The sequence below is a fragment of the Opisthocomus hoazin genome, chromosome 5, assembly GCF_030867145.1.
Source record: "Opisthocomus hoazin isolate bOpiHoa1 chromosome 5, bOpiHoa1.hap1, whole genome shotgun sequence".
Classification (NCBI taxonomy): domain Eukaryota; kingdom Metazoa; phylum Chordata; class Aves; order Opisthocomiformes; family Opisthocomidae; genus Opisthocomus; species Opisthocomus hoazin.
Window position 1 is genome coordinate 62,083,997 of NC_134418.1, and position 23,832 is coordinate 62,107,828.

The 23,832-nt window shown below is 40.3% G+C and overlaps 1 protein-coding gene across 3 annotated transcripts in view; it reads right to left on the bottom strand.

The window, feature by feature from the left end:
- Nucleotides 1–23,832, bottom strand: part of GRID2 (glutamate ionotropic receptor delta type subunit 2) — a 769,355-nt gene that overhangs the window by 72,128 nt on the left and 673,395 nt on the right. For all 3 annotated transcript variants that reach the window (XM_009936971.2, XM_075421502.1, XM_075421501.1), the window contains one exon: nt 315–481. In XM_009936971.2, the coding sequence (XP_009935273.2) occupies nt 315–481 (167 nt within the window). The remainder of the gene's footprint in view (nt 1–314; nt 482–23,832) is intronic.

The following is a 23,832-nucleotide window of genomic DNA, read 5'->3' on the forward strand; positions in this document are numbered from 1 at the left end:
GTTATGCTGTCCCTCTATAACAACGGAATCAACTCTTTCCTCATTTTTCTGCTAATGAAGTTCAGTCTATCTCATTAATGTTGTCCAAATGAAACAAGAACAATTCAAATAAGAGAAACACAAAGTATTTTTAATGCAGTTTCTAGAAAAGTGAGTAATCCTATGTCTCTGAGGAAATGAATGCCTATGTAAGAAACGAGTGGATTGCAAGCACAAGATGTTTTCCCTTCACAGAAAATAAAATTAAAAGAAGTGTTCAGACCTGAGAGAGAGACCTTCCCTTATGACCTGCTCCTACTCCTCCAAATCCTTACCTTTGTGAGAAAACGTCTCGGTAGGGGCTGCCGTGCTGCAGTGCGATCCCATATCCTCTGTCTGCAACAGTGTTCCCGACCGTGTAAAAAGAGCAGTCTGCGTCGTTGATGGCCACGTACTCCAGAACCGCCGAGTCCCATACAAAGGCGTAGTTCCCGTATTTCACCTGCGGTAAACAAGGGAAGAGCTCAGACCATGGACTGTCAAGTCCAAGAGTAGATCAGTGCACCTCAAAATATGGCAGTTTCAGCACAGTCTGTGAAGTTTGGGTGCCCAACAGCTGTCAGCACAAAAAGCACGCTCTGATTGGTTCCATACGGTGCTTTGGCTGAGCACCTCAGCAGAAACGGGAGAAATGTGATCCGAGAACAATGTGCCATCAATGAAACAGCACTGTCTGGGAAACTTGTGCTGTCCCTCTTCAGCGAACGAAGGAAATATCAGGCTCCCTCTATCAATGCTGAATTCCATCCCACATCCCCCACTAAGCTTTTTCTTCGAGCCGTGAAAACCAGCTTTTAGAAGGAAGGTAGGTATTCACATTGGGAGAAGCGTGGGAGGGCAGACATGGCTATCCATCTGGAAGACCACTGTTCAGGTGGTCCACATTTCCATCACACGTCAGGTTGCTGTAGATGGCATGAACACCCATTTGTCTTTTTGGGTCTGTGCATGATTGTGGGCAAGATCATGCCAAGTAGACTTTTTGGGATTATTTTTCTCAGCAAGAAGGGTTTCACATATCTTCAAAGATTTTTGTACAGTAAGATCATGTAAGCCATTTAAACAGTTTGATTAAGATTAATCCAAAACAACTCATTAGATTGAAAAGATTTTAAAGTAACATTTTACTGTCCACTCACATTTGAAACAAATCCAGATTTTTCATTTAAATATATGGGATGTATACAAATTCTCTGAATTTATTCAGAAGCAATTTTTAAAAATAGAGACTCAATCCTCAATTCCTTCTTTCAGTGAATTTATACTTTCCATTTAAATCACTTTTTTTCTGAAAAAACATAAAAATCTCTAGCTGCTCTACCACACCTTTTACTAGTTCCTGCTTTCGTTGGTCTCTATGTCAGATCTGAAGAATCACACTTCTTTTTTCCTGACCTTCTGCTTCGCTTCACTCAGTGCTTTCCCTATGTGATTTAGCCAACTAAGCTGTAAAACTAGGCTGAGCCCATTGACTTTGCACATCTAATGGGAACAAATACGTGACAGCTAAGTGAAAAGTAAACAAAACACAAAACGGCCATCTGGGGCCAGGCAATCCAGAGAGAATTCAAAACCAAGTCAGCATATCAAAATAAGCAATGTCAGTACATCATTTAGATTAGGCTTTGACAAAGTAGATTATGTTTTTAAAGACTGTTTACATATAAAAGCTACTCGAGCAAGCCACACCGGCTGCTTGGTCACAAGATCTAGTGCACAAGGAACGACTGCATTTGGGACACATTCCTTTTCATGCATAATCAATCTGAATTAGGCACTGCAGGCCTGGAAAGGGAACACTTCCTTTTTCCATTTGTAGGCACAGTACAGGGAGGATTTGTGCAGATTTTTGAGCAGAAAGGGAGTCATATTACCTGTGGACTCCAAGTGATTGGCAGGATAAAAAAAATTCTTTTCAAATTACACACACACAGACACACACAGACAGAGAAATGCAGGGCTGGGCCAGTTTGAATCTCCAGGCTCTGAAAAACGTCAAGAATGGGTTTTTTTGGCCTCCCAGTGGAGGTTTTAGGTCTATCTAAATGGCCAGGGAATAAGGGATAGAAGTGAACTCACCACTAACAAACAATACAAGTTGTGTGTTTGTCTTACAGGCACTGCAACTCATATAGCTCTTCCTAGCTTGGGTTTGTATCAGGGCACTTCTGACCTTCCTGCAGGCACCACTTGGCAAAGAGAGAGACAGGGTGACTGGGAAAAAAAGCCCTTCCTAGGAGCATTTAAAAGGATAATGACTCAGTCTGAAAAAGAAACATGATGTGCAGGCAGCAAGGGAGGGAAACAGGAGACAAAAAGCAGAAGATCAGAAGAGGGGAAATGAATCCTGGAAAGGATCAGATAGACCTTCCAAACAAAGGAATTAAGGAAAAGTGGGATTCAAAAAGATGAGTAATTTTACGTGCTGGGAGATAACCTTTGAGGTGCTGGCGAGAGCAGTGGGTTATATTTTGACACCCGCTTTTGTCCTAGCCCACCCTTTGAATGTCCTACCACATTGAAATCACCTAAGTGCTTGTAAAGAGACTTACCAGCTGTTCAGCTGGTCAGGAAAAATGCTCTTGATTTGGCTGCCTTGCTGTAAAACAACTTGCAGTGAGAATACATAAAAGTAGTAAAAGCACTTACTGTCAATAATATCTGTGATGAAGTGGTATATATAACATCCTTAGAGCGGACCCGATCACATCACAGTTCACGTTCCCACAAAGATATTACATTTTGTAGATAAGACCACAGTGAGCCTTGGTTAAAGTACGTGGGGCAGGAAAGAGACTGAAGAGCCAGAAGGGATCATCCCAGCCATTTACCTTCAACACACGATTGCTCCATGCAATAAAAGACACCCTTTTCAGCATTTTTGCACTATCCATTTACAAATCTAGGGAATTCAAATCCATGAAGCAAACATAAGTCATGCTTGCAATCACTCTCTTTATGGAACTGCTCCTCAGTCTAACAGTTTTCAGTGCTCTTTAATGCGTTTATTTTTACTATTTTTATTTTTTTTTTTGCAGTTCTAAATATTCTCACTTTGGGGCTTACACCTTTCAATTATTGATGAACCTTTCTGTTACTTATCTAACCTGGATACAGCTTTTTTTAATCTTTCCTTGCAAATCTATAATGCCAGTCCTTCCATTAGCAGTGACACTACTTTTGAACTCTCTCCAATTCTTAATTTTCAGATATGAGAAAAACACCTCTCTCGCTGAGAGAGAATCAGTTATCCGGCAGCTCAGGTGGCATATGATTCCCTTTTTAGCATACCTTTCTTCTGAGATTCATAGTCTAAACTGTCTGTCCATGGATCTTTCGCACAGCTTAGGACAGGTTTCAGCCTAAAGATCTAATAATAAAATTTGCTAGATTATAGCATATCTGGGACTGTGCTGATATTTTACACATTTGCACCTACAAATACGAGGTAGCTATACTATGAAAAGGGGGGATGATGCTCTGTGTGAAAGGAGAGGGGAATTTCAGAACAAAATGTCAATTAAAATCCTATATTCTTCTCTCTCTCCCTCTTACCATGAGAAGCACACATTTTGCAGCCTTCCAATAGCTATGCTGAAGACTTCCACTTTGGGCCTCGAAATGAACAGCAAAAATTCCAGCTCTGCACTATGAGAAAAAGTTAAGGAGCTTACAGTCAGTCAATTACTTGAGCTAAACCAAAGCAAAATCTCCTTGGAAAAAGAAAAGGTTCTTTGTAATATACATAACTCACTACTCGCAGAAGATTTGCATCCCTGAATCTACATTCACACATCATTATATTGGCTTTTTGTGTTGAGATAATAACATTTCAGGATGGTGGCAAATCTGAATGCTATTCACACACGATCGCGCAGCCCAGGATCGCCAAGGAAATGTTTGTAGGAGGGCAGCGTATTATCATTCAGCAGCAAGCCCAGCTTTCCAGTCCACCAGGGCATGGAGAGCTGACACTTCAGTTTCCTTCCCTGCGGCATCCCTCCTGTCAGTATGGCAGAGGCTAAAAAGATTTTAGGAATATCTGATGACTATTGCCATAAGCGGGGAAAAAAAATACAGCCAAAATTGAATCTGTTAGTTGTTCATCAGGGTATTTTGAACTCATGCACTATACTGTTTCTAACGTGAAACTGGGAGGTACGGTGCCAGACGGAAATGCTTGACTTGACTTCATGGGTTTGTGAACAATTCCAAAGAAGTTACTGTAAAGAGTTGTTAGAATAGGGGCCATCAGCGCATAAATGATAAAACGATTTCTATAAGGCTGTTATATTTCTGTTTTCTACCACTGCACATTTAGGAGATTTTTATTTGCTGAAGCCCTGCCTGTAGATATTAGTTAAAATTTATCTTTGATGACTCCACCAAAAACCGGTTGAGTTATACAAGGAAAGCATTTAAAGCCATTGCACAGTTGCATGTGCACATATTTTATGCTGACACAGATGTAGATAGTATTTCTTCTTACAGCTAACCCGTTCATGCAGAATAGGCTGAATAATGTATTTGTGCACTACTCCAGCATTCTAAAACCACATTTCTAGGTCTAGAAAATTATAAATTTCAGAAAAAAATTGTAAGTAAACAACAACCAACTACCGCAATTTTTCATATTTCAATTCTTGGACAATATCTTTTCTGTATTTTAAATTCCACTTTAAAAGAAATACAAAGAATCCTCATGAAGGAATAAATGTACACAATACACTGCAGGTTAAACAGAACCAGCAGTTATTTTTCCTGCAGACCTTTTTTAAATATTTCATCATACATAAAACATGTTACCTGTTACAAAATCATGTAACTTTTAAGGCCAGGGAATTCTTAAGTTACAAATGATTAAAATGATATTAACTTCTTGGAGCAGAATCTGAAAATCATTAGATAATGCTGATGAAGCCCATTTTCTGAATACCCTGTGCCTACACCCCACTGGCACAGTGGTGACGTGTTTTCTACTCATTTCCATTACACGTCAGCCGCCATCCTTCCCCTCCGACTGCTGTGCACCTTTCCCCGCCTACGAGGTTGTCAGTTGTGTTTTAGCCAAGAGCACATGAACAGAAACAGACTCTTCAACAGCACAGCAGCAGCGACTCCAGCTCTGACCTAAAACCAGTCAAGGACACTGATTAATCACCTGCTCCATACAGCGCTTTCAGGGTCACGTTCTCCAGTATGGACCATTCCACTGCACGGACTACACAGGGGAAAAAAACCACCCGATGCTGCTAGCCATAGGGCCTATCAGTGTGGACCTGAAACTTTGACATATATAAATACAGAAATTACACTTTTGATGTAATTGCATATTCAGCAAGCATGCAGTAGCTGCAGCCTGCAGAGGGCTGTACACCATTCTACACAACAGCCTCAACGAGGCCACTGTTACATGAGGAGAGAAGAAGATATACAAGTGAGAGCTAATATATGTAATGTGGATATTGTACTCTGAAATGGGAAAAGGCAAAGATAAAATTTGTGGTGGAAGCTTAAATCTAGATTTTCTTGTTGTCAGATGTTGCCAAACAGCTTGATGGTATTGACATAGGAGATTTTTTTCAGCAGCAGGGAAGAGAAATACATTAATCTGCATAATCATCTTGCAAGAGGCCAATGAAGTTGCTGTTTATCAGACTGAAGCAGATCTTCTGCCTTCAGAGAAATTCTCGTTTGCTAATTTGTTTTCCTCCAGGGATGAAGGTTTCAGGTCCTGGTTTTGTTCACAAAGGGCATAATTCTGGATAACTTGTGTTTGGATCTCAGTGAAATAAAATCTCACATTTCAGCTTTGTTGAATAAAACCCACTAATTTACAGTTCCCTCAAAATTAAACTTTCTGTAGTTCTGAACTACAATTTTGGAGCTTCTCGCCCCACACTCCCTTGCAGGCCAGCACATGTGGCTGATCTGCACCACTTAAGAATGAAAAGCAGTCATGCAGTGGGGGAGACAGAGTATGGCTCTGACATCAACTCTCTGCAGTGCATGATGGGAGTTGGATTCCCATGCTGGTATTAGAGCACAGAATAAAATTCCTGTATACATAAAACTCTATTCAGTCATCAAGGCAAGCAGCTAATTAAATAATAATGATAACCCTTTAGGATGTGATCTTGCAGGGTCTGTAGAAAGCTATTTAAATTCAAGGGGCACTATTTGACAAACACTGAAACTTATTCTTTATACTTATTCAAACAGAAAAGTGCAGAATCATTTCTAAAAGTGTTATTGAGCCCGGGAGCGAACTGCAGCAGGAAATGAAATACCAGGGAGCTTAGAGGAAGAAAGAAGAGGTTAGAAATCCCAGTCTCATCTCCTCTTCGGTATGAAGTTTATCTTTCAGTACGTTCTCTTATTAGCATCAACGGTGTGTCTATTTGCTCCAGACAAAACTTCATCAGGGAAAGCATGAATTGCTCATATGCAAACTGCCCCCAAATTCTTGAGAAAAGCCTCACGATCACACGTTCGCTTGTTACACTGGGCAGACCTTGAATAATTAATCCAGAATTAAAAGAATTACTCGGGTATGAGAGCTCTGTAATGAGAGGGCTCCTTAGTGTTATCATTCTTCCAGCGCTCAGTGCATTCACATTTTGCCACTATAATTAAATGCATCTTGTAAGCTACAAAAAAGAAAATAACAAGCAGAGCAAACCAGAGCGAAGGCCAATCAAAGGTACAATTTTGGGGAGTGGTGGGAGAATGGAACGAGCTGCTTCTCCAGGCAATCACAGCAAAGCACTAAAAAGGCAGCAGATCACGCTGATCACTGACATGCAGCTGAACCACAGGTTCGTTACAGCTAACATTAATTTCAGGTGGAAGCAAAACAGAAGAAAAAAACAACAGAAAAGAAAAAGTCAGCAAAGCAGACCTTTGCAAGGTTAGGAACAAATTTTTTTTAAGCCAGTTTCTCATTTATTTTATGACAACTAAGTGCTGCAGATAGTAATTTTAAGGGTGCACCAGTGAAGGTCATATACCGAAATTATATGAAAGCACTTCAGGTTCCTCAAAAACTTAGATCTGTGGTAGCCAAATGGCAGTCTCAGTAATGAGGCAAATTTAAACCAAATGTCACTAAAGTGACTCCCCCCTTCTGATATATTTGTGTTTTTATGGCAGCTAATCCCCAATAAAAGAACATTTAAATGAAGCAATATACACAGATCAATCCTCTTAACTTGGGTGAAAAAGTAAAATTCTGTGGATTAAAGCACCGTGAAGAAGATAAATGCAGGTGAATTTAGAGAAGCAACATCTCTCTTTAAATAAATCAATCCAGCATGACACTAACAGAAGGGTTCTTGTTCCCATTCTTTAGAACAGAAGCAGAATCAATCCAACTGCAATTTTTGGGCAGCATTCCTTATTCAGAGAAATACTTATTGAATACCAACTGCAAGTCTAGAAAAATCATCAAAAGTCAAAAAACTACTCATCAAAACCATTCATCAGCTGAAAAAGAACTTGAACCACGAGAAAATTCTTTGCAAAACTACCAATATTACTGAAAAATCCTCCAGTGAAAGCTCATTTGAAACAATACAGTTTAATTTTAGAAACTTATTTTAAAGAAACTGACTTAACTTTCAGTATTTCATATTCTTTGTACAAGAGCTCTGATCACTTTCATAGAGGTAACAGGATTCAGGATGTTCCACGGCTTACACAAAAGAGTTTAACTCTCTTCTTTTGAACCATTTTATCCTTCTCTCTTTGATAAGCTTCTCCTGCCCAGGTTTGGATAGACCCAGCTTGTTACTGCAAATCTAGACACGGTATCTTGAAGTTCCAAAAGAAATGCTTCCCAGTCCCTCTTTTTCCCCCCTCTGAAATTACGCTATACAAGAGTTTACCATGTGTCCCCTCATTTTGGTACCGTGCAGGAGACAAGAAGCACTAAGTGCTGACAACCCGCACTGCACCTCACAAACTTGGGCTGGAGCACGAAGGAACAGGTTCGAATCGGAAAGCTCAGTGCTTTCACATCATTTGCTTTCATATAGACTTTGGAGGTCTTGAAAACTACTTCTTCCTCTGGAAAACCTGCATGAAACCGTCAATCATCTTCTCTAGCAGCGAATCTTTCACTTAAGCGTAGTGGTTCATGTAACCGTGGAAAGAAGCAGGCTGAGATTTGTCCCAGCCCCTCAAGGTTTCTACTTTTCAGCTATACCTGGCATCCCCTTGCCCTGAGAGTTCAATAACAGCTACCATGGGGTGTCTCTGAACTAAGTATTTCTTTCAGGCTGTAAGTTCAGGCTGCTGCACAGACCGGTGCCATGGATGGTTTCCAGCAAAGCACTCTGGAAAAGATCTACAGACAAATTTCTGCCCTACGGTATTTCCAGCTAAAGCAACCGTTTTAAGGCTGATCAGGTCTCCTTGCAGGCAGCCCAGGCCCTTCCAGCCACGCGGCCTGGGTGGCAGGTCCTGCACAAATAAACGTTCCTGCATCCCCAGGTCAGCGTGATGTGAAGAGCACATTATTCCTCTAACGTGTGGGTTCCTAATGCCGCCACACTGCCCCTTGTCGCCGGCTTGTCAGGTCTTTGGAGACCTCGCTGCTGGATGCATTTTAATACTGCAAGAAGGTATGTTGAACCCACAGCAATGGAAACCCTTACTGATCTGAACTAAGAAGGTTTTCTCTTTCTTTTGCAGTTTATGACCCATGGAAAACATTGGGAGCTGCGGGAGGAGGAAGACCAGTACAACATCATTTTTTACCCAGTTCTGACTGCCTGGCTTGCTATCACCATGCAAACAACTGAGAAAATGACACGACCTAACAAGCTGTCACGTATTGTCCCCGTAGCTGTCTCAAAGGCTAGCTCCTCTCTGTGGCTGCCTGCCCTGTGGCAAGCTGCTAGGGGTGCAGGGTGCCACACTAAAAGATACAGACAGCACATCTCCTGCATGCCGAAACAGCCAGCATTTCACGGTCACCAACTGGGAAGTCACATCCCTCGTATAAAACTGTTAATACGAAGAATACTGTTACAGTCATTTATAATGTACAGCTGAGCCTCTGCCAGGGAAAGCGAGTCCAGGTAAAGGAACAGGCACCCAGGTTCTTTATGTACAACGGTAAACAAAGATGTAAACGGTGTCCAGTGGAATCTCAAGTTTATGCAGCACCCAAACCAGTGAAACATGCATCTGAGTGCTTTTCACAGCCACCTAAGGATTTTACATGTTTGTTGCAACTCTAGTTTCAGGTGACAGTTGGTCTTTCGCATCCTTACAGAGTTAAATACTTCTAGCTTTTGCCTTAAAGTGTACACAAATTTGTTCGCCTCTGGCTATAACCTGTGCAGGCATTTCCACTCATCCAAGGCTATAACATTTATTTTGCACACCTTTGCAAACAATGAACGAAGTGCAAATCACAGACTCCCTTTATATTTGTTTCTAATTCATCCCGACCTGCCCACACAATAGCTCAGATGCCACAAGTGAGCTTAGAGTTGACAGAACTAAGAAAGCGCAGCTAAGCATCAACCAAAAAAAAAAAAAAAAGTTGTAAAACAATCACTTGATTTCTTATTGTGCTGGAGGATTCATTCAGGACTGATATTTTTCATGAAAGATTTCTAATCCCTTCTTTCTCTTGAAACAGAAATCAACAGGAATTCCCTGGGCAGTACACTTGACACAAACTCAGACAGATAACGCTAAACACAGAGTTTTGCTTGATGAAAGTAATAAATGGAGCTGGACAGAAACTAGTTAACTTTCTGCACAAGGGTTTTCAATATTTTGACTTAAGGAGTTAAGGAAAAGTATTGCAGATTTTGTGACCAAAACCAATTAAAAAATCCAAACCAGAGAATATTTTATTCCAAAAAGCCGAATTCAACCTGAACTACTTTCCCTGCAATAGATTAACATTTCAAAATGAAAAAAACCTTTTGATCAAAAGTTAATAGTTCAATACGGAAATATCCTGTGATTACATGTTGACAGTTTTAGAGCTTTTAAAGATAAGCTTTTAAAGATAAACATTGTCTTATAAAAATACCTCCTTACACAGTTTCACTTTCAATTACTGTAATCATCCAGTGGATAAATCCCTAATGACAACTCACTCTGGCTCACCTGATCCATGTAAGTAGGCAGCTTAAAAAAATCTAAACGTAAATAAATAGAATCATTAATACGATAAACATTTGTATTTCCTGCTTCACTGTAGATTTCCCATAGGTCTGCTAAATCATGGAAACTTCTGTCTCCTTATGTTTTGTCCGAGACTCTCAGATTCAAACTTGGACAAAATGTGCTGTGAAATATCCTTGTATCATAAACAAGAAGAATAGTTCTTTGGTAAATATACAATGCAATTAATCAGACAGTCTTATTTTTTTTCTTAATTTGAGTTTGATGTGTATACCTTGTGCCACTAGTGTTCTTCTGAAAAATATAATATAACTGGGTTAAATTTAAGTATTTGTTCTAGTCCTACCACATGAATAAAAATGCCAAAGCATCTTTGAGATGAGCAACAAGAAAAGTGGAGTTAAAATATTTATGGAATGCAAAAAATAATGGTACAGGGATTTTTCAATTTTAATTATGATGATACAATGTAATTTGCTGATTTGCCTTCTTAGAATGATCTAGTATTTCACCTAGAATTAGGAACATCTCTTGAGATTTTCTTGGTTACACCATGCACTCGCAAATCAGGTATTTGTGCATGCAGCATGAACAGCTAAGTGTTCAGCTAATCACGTACACCAGTAAATAGCTTACTGGAGTGAATGAAATAATTTCATTAGTTAGCACAAAACAGGAAAAGAAAATTAAAAACACAAGCAATAGCATCATAAAATCATCTACTTGACATTCTAGCACTTCATCCAACAAGTGGCGTGTATCACCTAACATTTGTGCGGGGATGGTTTGAAAAATTCCATTACTTTGTAAAGAAACGTAATTTCATTCAGTGTCTTATTTTATTTTACTGCAAAAAAATTGAACCTTGACTACAAGAAGAATGAATATCTTCATGATTGTTAATTGTTAGTTACGTTTATGTCATAACCAAACCTAAAAATAAATTCTTTTTTACAGAATTATGCTATGAGGGGGCTAGTACATTGGACACATTTATACTAAATGTGGTGAAGAAATGCAATTTTTCTCTGCCTTTGGAAGAATTAGTGAGAAGCCACGTTACTTCACTGCACTTGGGAATATGTGAGCTGCCAGCACGGTGGTGAGGGTGAAGAAAAGGTCTTAACCATCTGCCAGAGCAAAAAACTGAAAATATACTTGCCCGGGTCTATTGTATTGGCATGCTCCTTCTTCCTTCAGTATGGATTTTTAAATGGAAAACAACTGACACAATTTTCTTCTTCACTTGTTTAAGGAGATATTAAAGGATGCTACACAGCTTCTCACAAATGGGTGATACGTGCCTGACCAAGTTTTCAGGAACAGCAGCTGCATGCCTGCCTCTGTAGGTACAGCCCACACAGCCAGCCACGCAACGGCGCAGTGCTCTGTGTGTAGATACATCTCCTTGCTTTGTTCAGTTACATTAAAACATCATACGCAACGCAACTGCACACACATGGGCTTTTCTTCTGAAAATACAATCCTTCAGACACAAATCGAAGGCATAACTTCTGCTGGTGGACATCTACATCAAGTCCAATGCAGTATCTTTGTTGCTATATCATTCATGTTAAATTTTAGAAAAAGTTTAATTCACAAGATGTATACAAGAAAACAGAGGAAATACAATGCCAGGAAAAACCTTTGTCTTATATATGACATACCTATGAAGACCATATTTTATTGTAGCTGAAGAAGATAAAATCACAATTATGTTTTATCTCTTTTGACTTCTTTTTAGCTGTGTTTGTTCTTTTTGTTGTATTTCAAATTATTTAGAGGCCAATAATGCAAGTTCAGTGGGAATATAAGGCCCAGTGCAGGCATCTACATTTGGCAGCTACTGAATAAGTAATAGCCCGTTCAATGGACTTACTCTGTACCTACACAGGGCACACACTCAGAGCAGAACCTAGGCCTAGGAATGTTAGAGCTGAATGAACTGAGAGATAGAACACAGACCTGTAGGGACATAAAATACGGCAAGAGCATAATAAAAATAAAAAAATCTACAGATTGAGTATAATATAATACAGATTCAAACCTGCTGTCACATAATGCACATATAACTTGTCATTGGGTGTTAGAAACACCTCCTAGCTTACAAATTTTACAGAGTAGTTATAACTAAAACATACTGAAAGCTGTATAGAATGTGTGCAATATAAATCATGAAAGGATACAATAGAAATCAACACAGTATCTGTCAAAAAGTGTACCATGCAAAACTCTATGGGGACTGCAGAAACTCCACCAGGCCTAGGACTACTATAAGAAAGAAATTCAAAACAAGTCTTCTGCAAGTTTCTGTGTAATTTGGACGTAATTTGTCTTCGTTCAGCTAGAAATGGATCTGGAGGTCATATAACGTTATGTAAAGAAATTCTTCCTCTTATGAGATATTCCCTCCACATTCATGAGGTCTGGAACTGCCAGGTCAGCTTCCAAACTGGTGGATGCAAACAGAAACAGAATCGATGTTGACCACTGACTGTTTTCAGCGGGTGCCAAATTTGAGCTAATGATTTCTCATGGTGGATGTAGGGAGCAATTAACTCTGATGATACGACAAAGGGTGATGTAGAAAGACAGGGTAAACCTTTGATGGGGTGTTCCAGGAAGGTGGAGAAACAGGTGGAGAAGCCAGTTGATGAGAGGCCGAATTGGCGTGATTCAAGATTTTGAAAAGTGAGACATTAGTTTTGGAGTGGAGAGGTATAGCAAGAAGAGTACTAAAATCCATTAGATGCAAAGAATTTATAAGATCTTGAGTTACATGCTTGGCTGATATTTCCACTCCTTTCCAGTAAACTTCATTTTAATTTTGCAAAACCGCTATCGTGTCTGATACTGTTGGGAGACTCTCAACACCACAGCATGAGAGGGCATATTCAGAAGTGCAATTCTCTACATCAAGATTGTTATTGGCATCTATGGAAAGACAAAATAATACCCTGAGTATTTTCCACAGCTGTTGTCATTCCCAAACATATGTTATACGTCGTTATTTTAGCCAGAATTTTGGTATGAGTGCTCTTGATTTACTTTTGGGTTTGTCTACTTTGATTCTCTTCCTTGATCTCATATCATGTTTCATTTTTTGTTCTGCTCTCTTTGTCGTGTTCCATCTGCCGCTCACATTGTTAAATCCAAAATGACTTAATGATCAAGCTAATCAAGAAATAAGACACTGTTTAAAGAAAAGCATCTCCTCCATTTAGCTTTCAGCACAACTACAGCATAAGCAAAGATGCTCAATTTAATAGAAGCATTATCTGAAGGACTGAAAGCGTTTTGCAAACATTCATTAATTGATGCTCACGTTTTCCTTTCATGAGAAATTGTTCCTGCCTTTGCTTTTTACACCTATCTGATCTTCACCTGCATTACTCTGTGTTGTCTCCAGACTTTGCTATGAACTGCATGTTTGGGACTCCAAGAGAGATTCATATAACAACTTGGGTGTAAAGACAAATCTAGAGCAAAATTTTAGCACTTGAGGCCAAAATTTTGATTCTGAAGATATTGCTGCTCATAAGCACCTGATTTTTTTCATGCCAAATTCTACTTCCGAGCAAGCAGTAGCTGTGTGCCTCTCTATAAGGGATGAGCAGACAGACGTCCTCTCTCATAGCAATGTTTAGTGAAGACCCATGAATAAAGTGATGGTACCAGTGCCCATTGAGAAGCCCAGTCTAGCAGCCTCCCCAGTGCATGCTTGAAGGGTCATGTAAAACACAACCATGCTCAGAACTCCTGCCACAACCGAAACAAAATTTAGAGGCTTTCAAATTTGGATTTGTCATCTTTGTCTGACCACCTGCAGTATAGGAAGCTATCCCATGCCATTTCTCCATGCTGAAGGACATAGGTTATTTTTTTCAGTGCCTCCTGGAGGTCACAAATTCAGACTGTTTTGGACCAAGGTATGTTGCAGTACCGTGGGTCAATCACAGGAAAGATGTCCTGGCCATCCATCTCTTGTACAAAGAAGTACTCAGGAACTGCAGCCAGCAATTAGGGGAATACTGATGAGCAATTTTGAGGTTTCTTGGGAATTTGTATCCTGTTTAGAGACAAGGCTCACTAATGGGAACCTGCTATGTCCTAGATTTGTTTACTCACAGGTTGAGAATTCTTGCTAGAAAGGTATTACAAGGAAATCCTGTCCTGAGGTCAGAGCGATAAAATCACCGAAGCTTCCGCTCTTTGATTGATGTTATGACCAGAACCCCTTGGTATTCACAGACTTGTATAATGCAGCTGCTTATCTACTGCTTTTTTCATTACAGATGCATTGTATTTTCCACCCATCTTGATACAGTCCCTTGCATTTATATCCCTCCCTCTGTCATATTCAGCAGGGAATGGGGTCTGTTTTATTTGATTAACCAGCCACTCTGCAAACAGCCACAAACACCAATCAACCCTCGTGCAGTGGGAAAGCTTTAGAGCTGGGGATGGTAAACAACCCTGTCCTGCCACTGCAATCCCAGCGAGGGAGTTGTGCAGTCCATCTAGATCGGTTATTTTATGCAAACTGATAGAAGAATGAAATGTGATCACAGCCCGGTTAAAATGCTTCTTAAAATACTCCATGTGGCACTTCAATCCTCTCCTCCCATAGCTTGGCTATTAAAGAGAAACTGATTTATTGTAGTCACATTTTCAAACCGTACAACTCTGCCACCTAATTCAAATACAGAGAGACATAAACTGCTTGCTGGAAATTTAACTAAAGAGAATAAAATGGAGGCAAAAACACAATTATCATTACTCTTCAGCCTAAGGAAAGATCCTTCTTCTTTAACAGAAGGATTTTAGCTGTATTTTTAGTTGACACACTTCAAGATAGCCAGCTTACCTACCTGGCATACCTTTCTCAACACCGTGCTGCTACTTCTCAATATTTAACTTGATGGCTGGAAAGTTCACTCCATCTACATCTCTTTCTAAGAAAAGCACTCAGAAAACATCTTCTTAGTTGTTTGAATCAGGTCAGAAAAAGACAGTAGCAGGAGGCATTGTAATAAAACACACTATTTTGTTTGGCTTTCTAAGGATTTTGTCATTTATGAAAGGTGCCCGACTAATGCTATATAATGAAAGGTCTTTTGTTATTTTTATCTGACGCTGCCTATGCAAGTAGACCACTGACACTTGCCAGTCTTGCAGGTTTGAGAGGCAGGAGAGAGAAAACTATTTTTCTACATCCCTCCGATCCTCTACTCTACTCAGCTGGGACTGCCATGTTGGTGGCTATAACCATGTAAAACCTGCAGGAGCTGAAAATACTGTTTAGGTGATGTTCAGAAAAGCTCCTCTGCACACCCACAAAGGATCTCAGAGAGACAATATCAGGAGGGAGAGCCCAAATAATTCCCTGCCAGGCTAGTCCCTGGTCCATCGCAGGAGCAGTCCACAGCCCATATGCACAGCCATGATAACGCATGCTGAATCTAATTTTTGCTCAAAACACTCCTCCAGACTTCAGAGCCCTGTGCAGATGTTAGAAAATGAGCTGCGGGAAACTTCTGGCTGAATGGGATTTGAAATCCCCTGAAATATTTAGTGAGAGTTAAAGAGACAGGTCTTCATTTCGCATCGCTCCAGAGGAGGCAAGTGAATAAGGCTAGAGAGCAAAACACCCGCAAGAGCTGCTGATCGTGTCCTGACACCAGACCTTAGCGCAGCCTGACAGCCTCCACACTGGAGACTTTCTGCTTACTGTAATTGTCCTTTAAAGAAATAACCCCCTACATCCCAACCTCAGCATTTTGTTGGCATGAGTACGGTTTAAGTCCACAAAAGTTAAGCATATGTTCTGGCAGTCTGCTGAGAAGGACACCAATTATTTTTGTGTAACTACTACCCAGCTTAAACCACCAGATCTGGTGCTTCAGACTGGTCCTTTTCCTCCTCTCTCCCTCCTTAAACACAACAAAACCGTATTTTTTTTTCTCATAACACTTGGGGTTCGATCAACTGATACATTCCAATAAAATGCAGTTTTACTAAAAAATTTCCCACTACGTATAATCAGATGGCTGAGGACAACGTCAAAAAGCAGCCAGCAGCAAGTCTGCTCAGTCTCCAGTCTCCCAGACCAGATGTTTTAGGATCAGACTCTAGAGACCTCTCTGGCTCTACAACATGTACTTGCATATAAATGCACATAGGTATTCGGAAGCACAGACCTGAAGTCTGTAAACATCATCACCATTGGTAAAATTTTGGGTTCTTCTTTCGTATTTGAAAAATTAGCCTTTTCTGGGCTTTATTTCTCAAGATGATATGTTAAACCACACTGTACTTTCTTCTCTCTCCTGTTTAGAGATTAAGATGACTTTAAGGGCAATCATCATCTGTTTTAATTAAAGTTTCTGATACTCAGCTACTTGACACTCAGACACCAGAAGGGACAGACTTTTGCTAAGTATTCTGCCAGTGCTTTTTAGTTTACAGTTCAATTTTCTTGCACCATCCTTACTACTTCACTAGCATTTCATTGCTTATTAATACGTTTATTAATGTACTGATTATTTCATAGACTCATAGAATCATAGAATGGTAAGGGTTGGAAGGGACCTGAAAGATTATCTGGTTCCAACTCCCCTGCCATGATGATAGTCTAAAAGTTTGCTGTCAGAGCAGCTCCAGGTTCTCATTGAGTTATCCTCTTTTGCTTTCCTGTTACTTACAGCTGTAAGAGAACTGGAATTAAAAAAATTCAGGAGGAACTACTAAATGTCTTACAGTGGAGACTTGCTACAGATCTACTTACTGCAATTGCTTTTGCTGGTTTCTGGAACAGACTTTTTGTTTGCTTGTATAGTAACAAGTTATTTAACAGAAATTATATAAATCTGTCAAACTGTTTTATGAACGGAGCTTCAAAAATATGAAACAAGATCTCTCTGTCACCTCTTATACCTCTCTTACCATTTTAGACTTGCAGCCTCGTAGTCCAAGCCATGCTTTAGAGCTGGAACACACAACACACTTTATACATCCCTTTCTCATTTTTTCTATTCATATCTATTTTCTGTCACATATATCCTTGAATCAACCTTATATTCAATCTCATCATCTGCATTTGTTAATGCATCACAATGTATTTGGGTATTACGAAAATACGTTAATACATAAAAAAGATAACTGGAAACATTAAAGCTAAGAAGCGAATACATTACCAAGTTCTGTGCCTGAAGCAAGAGTGTGCTCTCCTATCACCATCTATTGATCGTCAGATAGAGCCTGCCTTTCCCCTGATCTGTGTGTGCTGCATTCCCAGTGCAGCCCATCACACTGCGAGACTGCAACTGGGCTTCAAAGTGACAGTCAGAGCTTTGGAAAGCTTCATCTGATTGCAAATTGCGAGTCGCAGAATTCACTGCACTGATAAACAGTGAGACAATGTAAGCTGATGGACATAGCAAAGGGGATGTGTGACTGTGTAGAGAGGTGAAGGTGGAAAGAAGAAAGGCTCAGAGAGCTGGGAAGAAGTTGGAGTAGCTGGTATCCAAACAGCAGGGACAGAGGGTCAAAAAGCAGAAAAAAGAAAAAGTAAGAGGGAGGGAACAGAGTGAAGCAAGAATTCAGAAGGAAAAGAATGAGCCGAGTTTGCTGGAGCTGCGTAGGAGTCTGCGTAGTTCCCAGACACCCTCGGTGTGGTGCTGTTATTCATCTTCATGAACTTGGAAATGTTACAGTACCTCCGTAGGAAAAGCACTAAGTTAATGGAGATAAAATGGAGAAACAAGAGCTCACAGGACCAGAATAATAGATGCCTAATACCTTTCATGTCCCCTGTAGCCAAACGAGAGTGCGCCAAATGCCAAACTACGCTTCTCCATCAGGCACTTTATAGAGTTTTTCTTTCTTAGGATAACAAGAATCCAAAATGAAGAATCAGAGCACTGACACATCTCTATGCCATGGAAAGAGACATGAGCCACAGAGAGGGTCTGGAGAGCAAGCTGTAGCTTTACTACTGCCTTTGCATGAGTGAGTTAAAAAAAGCAAGGAAAGGACAGGAGGAACCAGCAAAGGAGGAGACATAATCAAAATTTCTATTTCTCCCTAAGGCAGCAATTTTTGGCAGACCTTTTACACTGATGGTTTTGAAAAAAGGATATGGAACTAGATCTGGGCACCAAAGAGAACGTGTGGTTATTAAACTGCATGAATTCAAATCTTTTTGTCACCCTCCCATAGGAAAATGGCTACAAGAAGTGAGCTGAACAAGTAACAAAAACTACTTCAAGAAGGATATTTTACACAGCCCAAGCTTTACTTCTCCATAGGTTGCACAGAAATGGCCCACATCTGGAGTGGGCAGACTAGGAGAACTTATGCATCACAGAGCATAACCTCCATCAGAAGTCTCTCTTGTTTGGTAAAGGGCAATCTCAGAGGCCTAAAGGATTACAGGGCTTCTTGTGTCACACTCATTCCAATTCCTGCTAAATCAAAATAAATAACTGCTTGCTGAAGTGAGATGACATGCGAGCAGCACACCCAGTTTCTGAAGACACCAGGTACTAACAGAGCAGAGCAGTGAGTGCTGAGCTCAAAGTCACTCTGCAGTAATAAACCCAAGATAACGTACATGCTACTCAAAAATCCAAAAAAAGAGTATATCCCTCCACCAGCTGCTGACACACAAGGGGTGTCTCACTGCTCTGCTAGCACCCCAGCACATCTTGCTCATCCCTCTACAGTTTTTGGTCATTTAAAACTGTTGGTCATACTCTTTCGGTGAGACAAAGCCGTAGATGGAAGAGCCTAGGAAGGTAGTACATACAGTTTTAGCAACTGCATAAGAAGTAGATTTATGGTTTGGCAAAAGTAGCAAAAGTTTATTATCTAGCAAAAGTTTCACTGTATTGCCTTTTCATTATATATACACCCAACATGCCTTCACTGTAAGATGCCATGTCAGGGCCGCCACTCTAGCAGCAGTGCCCAAATGACAACAGACACCCCACAAATCTGCCCCCTCTCTACCTTTCTGCCCCAAATAGTTTTCCTCTCCCAAGCCCCTCCTGGCCTCTGCAGTGGAGAAACAGAAGGAAGAGCTTCATCTTGTTTCAGTTTTAATTGGGAGAGTAACGTGCAGCAGAACTTCTGTTTTGCTGCAAATATATCTATTAAGATGTCTCCTGAGTTTTAGCTGGTATTTTGCTTACGAGATGGTTTGTAACAGCACCCTTGAGAGCTGTTTCTCTATCAGACCTCTCCTGTGCTGATGCATAAATGCACTCATCACATAGTCAACACTCAGAAACCTTTTTTTATGGAATTTGACAGTAGCATTGCTTTTTTAGACCCAAATATGCACAAATTAAGCTACTCATTTGTAGGGGTGGGTTCAGCATCCTTTTCTGTTTACGCTGCCCTTTCCAACAGGTGCCTCCTTAACACTGAGTGTGGCCAGCTGAGAAAACTTAAGCAACAAATAATACTAGCAAAAAAAAAATCCTTTCAGCTTTTACACTATTTTTCTTAAATTATTTCCTAACTGTCAGTTTTCTTACTCCCTGCTCCATTCCAAAATTTCCCATCCCCTCAAAATCCCAGCTTCAGGAGGGCGCTCAAAATTTCTGCAACTGATCACTTGTGAGTGCAAATGAAAGCAGCACTCATGCTGCTTAGTTATTCAGAAATTTAAAGTTTCTCATATATAAAGCTTGGTATTATGGTATTCAGCTGTGATATTGCCACAGAAACAAATGGGGCTACATACTACTCTGGCAGCAATTCCCAGAGTTGTACACTACCAGAAAAAGGCACAGGGAGATATAAGGGGGATAAATCAAGCATTGCTGGCTACAAAAGTCTCGTATAGGCAGCCACAAGCAGTTAATCTGTATGTTGTGGTCTGGCTACACTTGCTGTCAGAGCATGGTGTTGCCATGCTACCTTCTCCACCTATCAGAAATATCGAAGGTTCTCCAGTAATAAAGAGAAGACTCCTAAATTCATATTTTTATCTCTACAGGTAGAGACTGAGGGCTATTTAACAAAAAATTAATTCTACTTTTTGCATGCGCGCGAGGATTATTTTAAACCAAATTCGTTGCAATGCACCGTGTGCCTTACAGTGGCAGCTGCCTGCACACTTCTACAAAGCTGGTCTCCTACAGTCAGGACAGGGGTGCACTCCAGGTGTTTCTCTCATGATACCATCCTAATTAGCCCACTTCTACACACGAGAAACCCCAAGTCAAGTCTCCACTAACAAATGAATCACTTTTCCTCTCTGGACTGTTTTGCCATGAAAAAAGATGACTACAGGGTCAGAAACAGGCTAAGGCATGAAGTACTTAGCTTTGTACTTGGCCATCAGGATGAACGGTGGCAACCCCCTCTATGCCATGCTCCCTCCTGAAAGACCTGTCAGCCTCCTTTCTCCAGCTGAAAAGTCTGGACTCAGGGCTCTGCAGAATGCAGTTCTACAGGATTCAAGCAAAATTAGTTCCTCAGGGTATATTTTGCTATTTCTTATTTTTATTGCTATTTCTAGTCAAAGAATATGAGCTTATTTTGATAGGTACTGTACAAAATAACCCACCAAGAGAAATAGGTTCCCAGCTTAGGCACTCTCAAACACTCTCTAGAGAAGGAAATTATCTGTCTATGACAGCTAGGAAAGAAACTTGAGCACCTAAATTAGGTACCTAAAGTTACACATGTTGGGAGTAACATTGTAGCCATGACATTTTAAGGAACTAAGTGAAGCAAGGTTTTAAGAGGGAATTACCTTTAAACAGAAGAAGGGGCATATCTGTGGGAGGATGCCTAAATAACCAAGCTTTCAGGAAAACGAACCTTCTCTGGAAACAAGCAGAAAACTTCAAGATTAGAAAACTGTCTCTGAGATTAATGCAAGTATTTCAATGAGACAATTCAAGAGAATTGGGTAGCCGGCATCACAGAAGCTGGAGAAAATGAAAGATGATAAGGACCGACTGCTCAGTAAAATCTTCCCCCCCTCCCCGCATCTTTTTATGTCGTATCAGACTGTTATGAACTTTAGCTCCCATGCTCATCCTTTGAAGTTAGGCTGTAGCTCTCCTTTGAGGATGAAGGCTGAAAGGTCAGACACAGAGAGGCTGTTTTCTGAGAAATTTTCTTCCTGTAATAATGGTGATGTTCATTTACTTGGTTCGTTCTGGGGTATAGTAGTTCTTCGGTTTCACCCACACCATATCTATGATGGTATTTAGATGAGTACAGTGTGAGGTCCTTTCTCCCCTCTTATGTGGCAGTTATAAAATAAGCCAAATGAAGGGAAAGAGCATAAAGCAACAACAAAACAGTGCTGCTTTGTTGATGGGTAGTGATCGTAGTACACCAGAGACCTAGCTGTCAAGGTTTTTATTAGTATAATAACAAAGGAGAGTGTTGAGGAGTTTGAAGAAAAGAGAAGATTACTGTCTTGAGGGAAAACTTCATACCTTACAGAAGAGTACTTGGAGAAAGCAAAATGATACTTGGTTGAAAAAGGAGTTGCACTGGAAGCTCACACAAATGATTTCCAATTCAGAAATGAGAAAGCTACAGGGAAAGTCAGAATCAACCATCAAGGGTCTTGAAACTCAAGATAATTTTTTTTTGTCCAGGAGCATTTTCAATAGAACTAAATGCAGAAAGAATGCTTTGTAAAGGCCAAAGAAAATAAAACTGAAAAGTACTGAAGTGATGGACTGGAGGTTGTACGGGTAAATCACGGAGATGTTATGGAAGGTAAATTGGCAAAACTTAAATAGACACACAAGCTTAAGGAATAGAAAGCCACAGGTACGAAAATTAAGACTATGAGGTCAGCTACTGTAGATTTTAGGTTGAACTAAGTTAATGGTCAGACATTCATGAAAAAACAACAGAGGAAAACACACAAATTTTATTTCAGATGAAAGCATCTCAGTTCAGTGTAAGAGAAGAAGAACTGCGAGTTGTCTCCCTGGAGCCACTAGCTGAATTTGTTTGGACTTCAGAGTACTCAGGGATGACATACAGATAGCAAAGGCTATGGTCTTGTGTGCAGGATGGCCCACAAAATGTGGAGAACTGATCCGGAAAAATCTCCAAAATAATAGAAAGATAAGAGAGAGAGCAAAGAAAGACAGGCATGGAAGGCAGAATGTCATGGCACCACAGCAGTACTTCAGTCAGTGACATCTGAAGTTGTTAAAGTCACTGGCAGGCGTATGCAGACTGACCTTTGAACATAAGTCACGAGAAATTTGGATAGCATTTTAGTGAGAGCAGAAGGGGAAAGGTATATTCTGGAGCACATAAGAAGAAACAGGACAACATGAAGTCAGATAAAATTTTCAGGAAACTTTGGAAACAAAAGGAATATGGCAGTAGTTGCTTGCTTAGTTGTTGAATGAACACATGTCCATGTAGATCCATTTCTTGATATGTAGGCTGACTCAAATTTTGACTTACATTTTCATTTGAGTAAAGCCAAACTATGCAGAAAATCACTTTCACAGGTGTTCTACTCAAGATAAAACCTGTGAAAACTCCCTAGAAAGTCAAAGTTAGATGAAATATTGGTATACGCTTCGGAACATTCGTGAGGGAGAGCGAGCCTTTTGTTGAGCTTACCTTGAATTTTGAGAAAATGAGGCAGCAGGAAAACAGTTTCACATTTCATTTTTAAAGCTATGCACAGAATCTTTTTCAGGTTCTGTTAACTGTCACAGACGAGTTATTATACATCCAAAACACACTGACCCCCCGCTAAGCTGATCCAGATAGCTATTAGGATTTTGATAATGCCTGAAAGTAACACCACACTGCATTTTAGTGCTTCCTGGTCAGGAGTCCAAATTTTTGCACTGCTGCAAGTTTGTTTAAGCCCTAGATGTGGAAGCAAAGATACACAGGATTATTGATAGGAAAAAAAAAAGTCTTTCTCCAGGCTGATTATTCTTTTGACTCATGCAAATCAAAGCCAATTTGTGATAAGGCTATGAGAAATATGCTTTGCAATGATATATATCGCACTCCCCCACCCTCGTAAACTGACATGTTGACAAGCTAGGAGCCACAAAACATGCTAGTGTCAGTGGATCAGGCATTCCTCCTGTCATTACTAACAGCACTTCACTGGTAAATCTGGCTCAGGTTTCATGCTGAGACTTGCTTTCCAGGAAGAGGATGCTATATGACAAATAGGATGGAGCCAGGCCACCCATGATAACACAAAGTGAGGACAGCAGGTGCATTTGGTACCCCCAGGCACTTGTCAGCTCCAAGTCATGGACTGTGCAGGAGAGCGTAATTGCAAAATAAATTGCACCTTCAGCTGTGGGGCTGAACATGTCAAGGTCTTAAGGGTACTCCTGAACCTTATTACTTGTAGAGTAGCAACAGAATGCCTCATCTGCCCAAGAAGCATCACCTTCAGAGGTGAAGGGGAACCAATGTCTTGGTTGATTATTAGTTTTCTAACCAACAGCTGCATAGCATAGCTGATCCCCTTGTTGTGAATTAAGATATACAGGGGACTGGAGTACAGTCCCAGCATTTTCACATGCTCTTGCGTTTTTGGTTTCCTATCCCTTTCTTTGCCACTGTCAAACTGCTGAATCACAGTTACAGATCCAATACCCAAAATGTCTG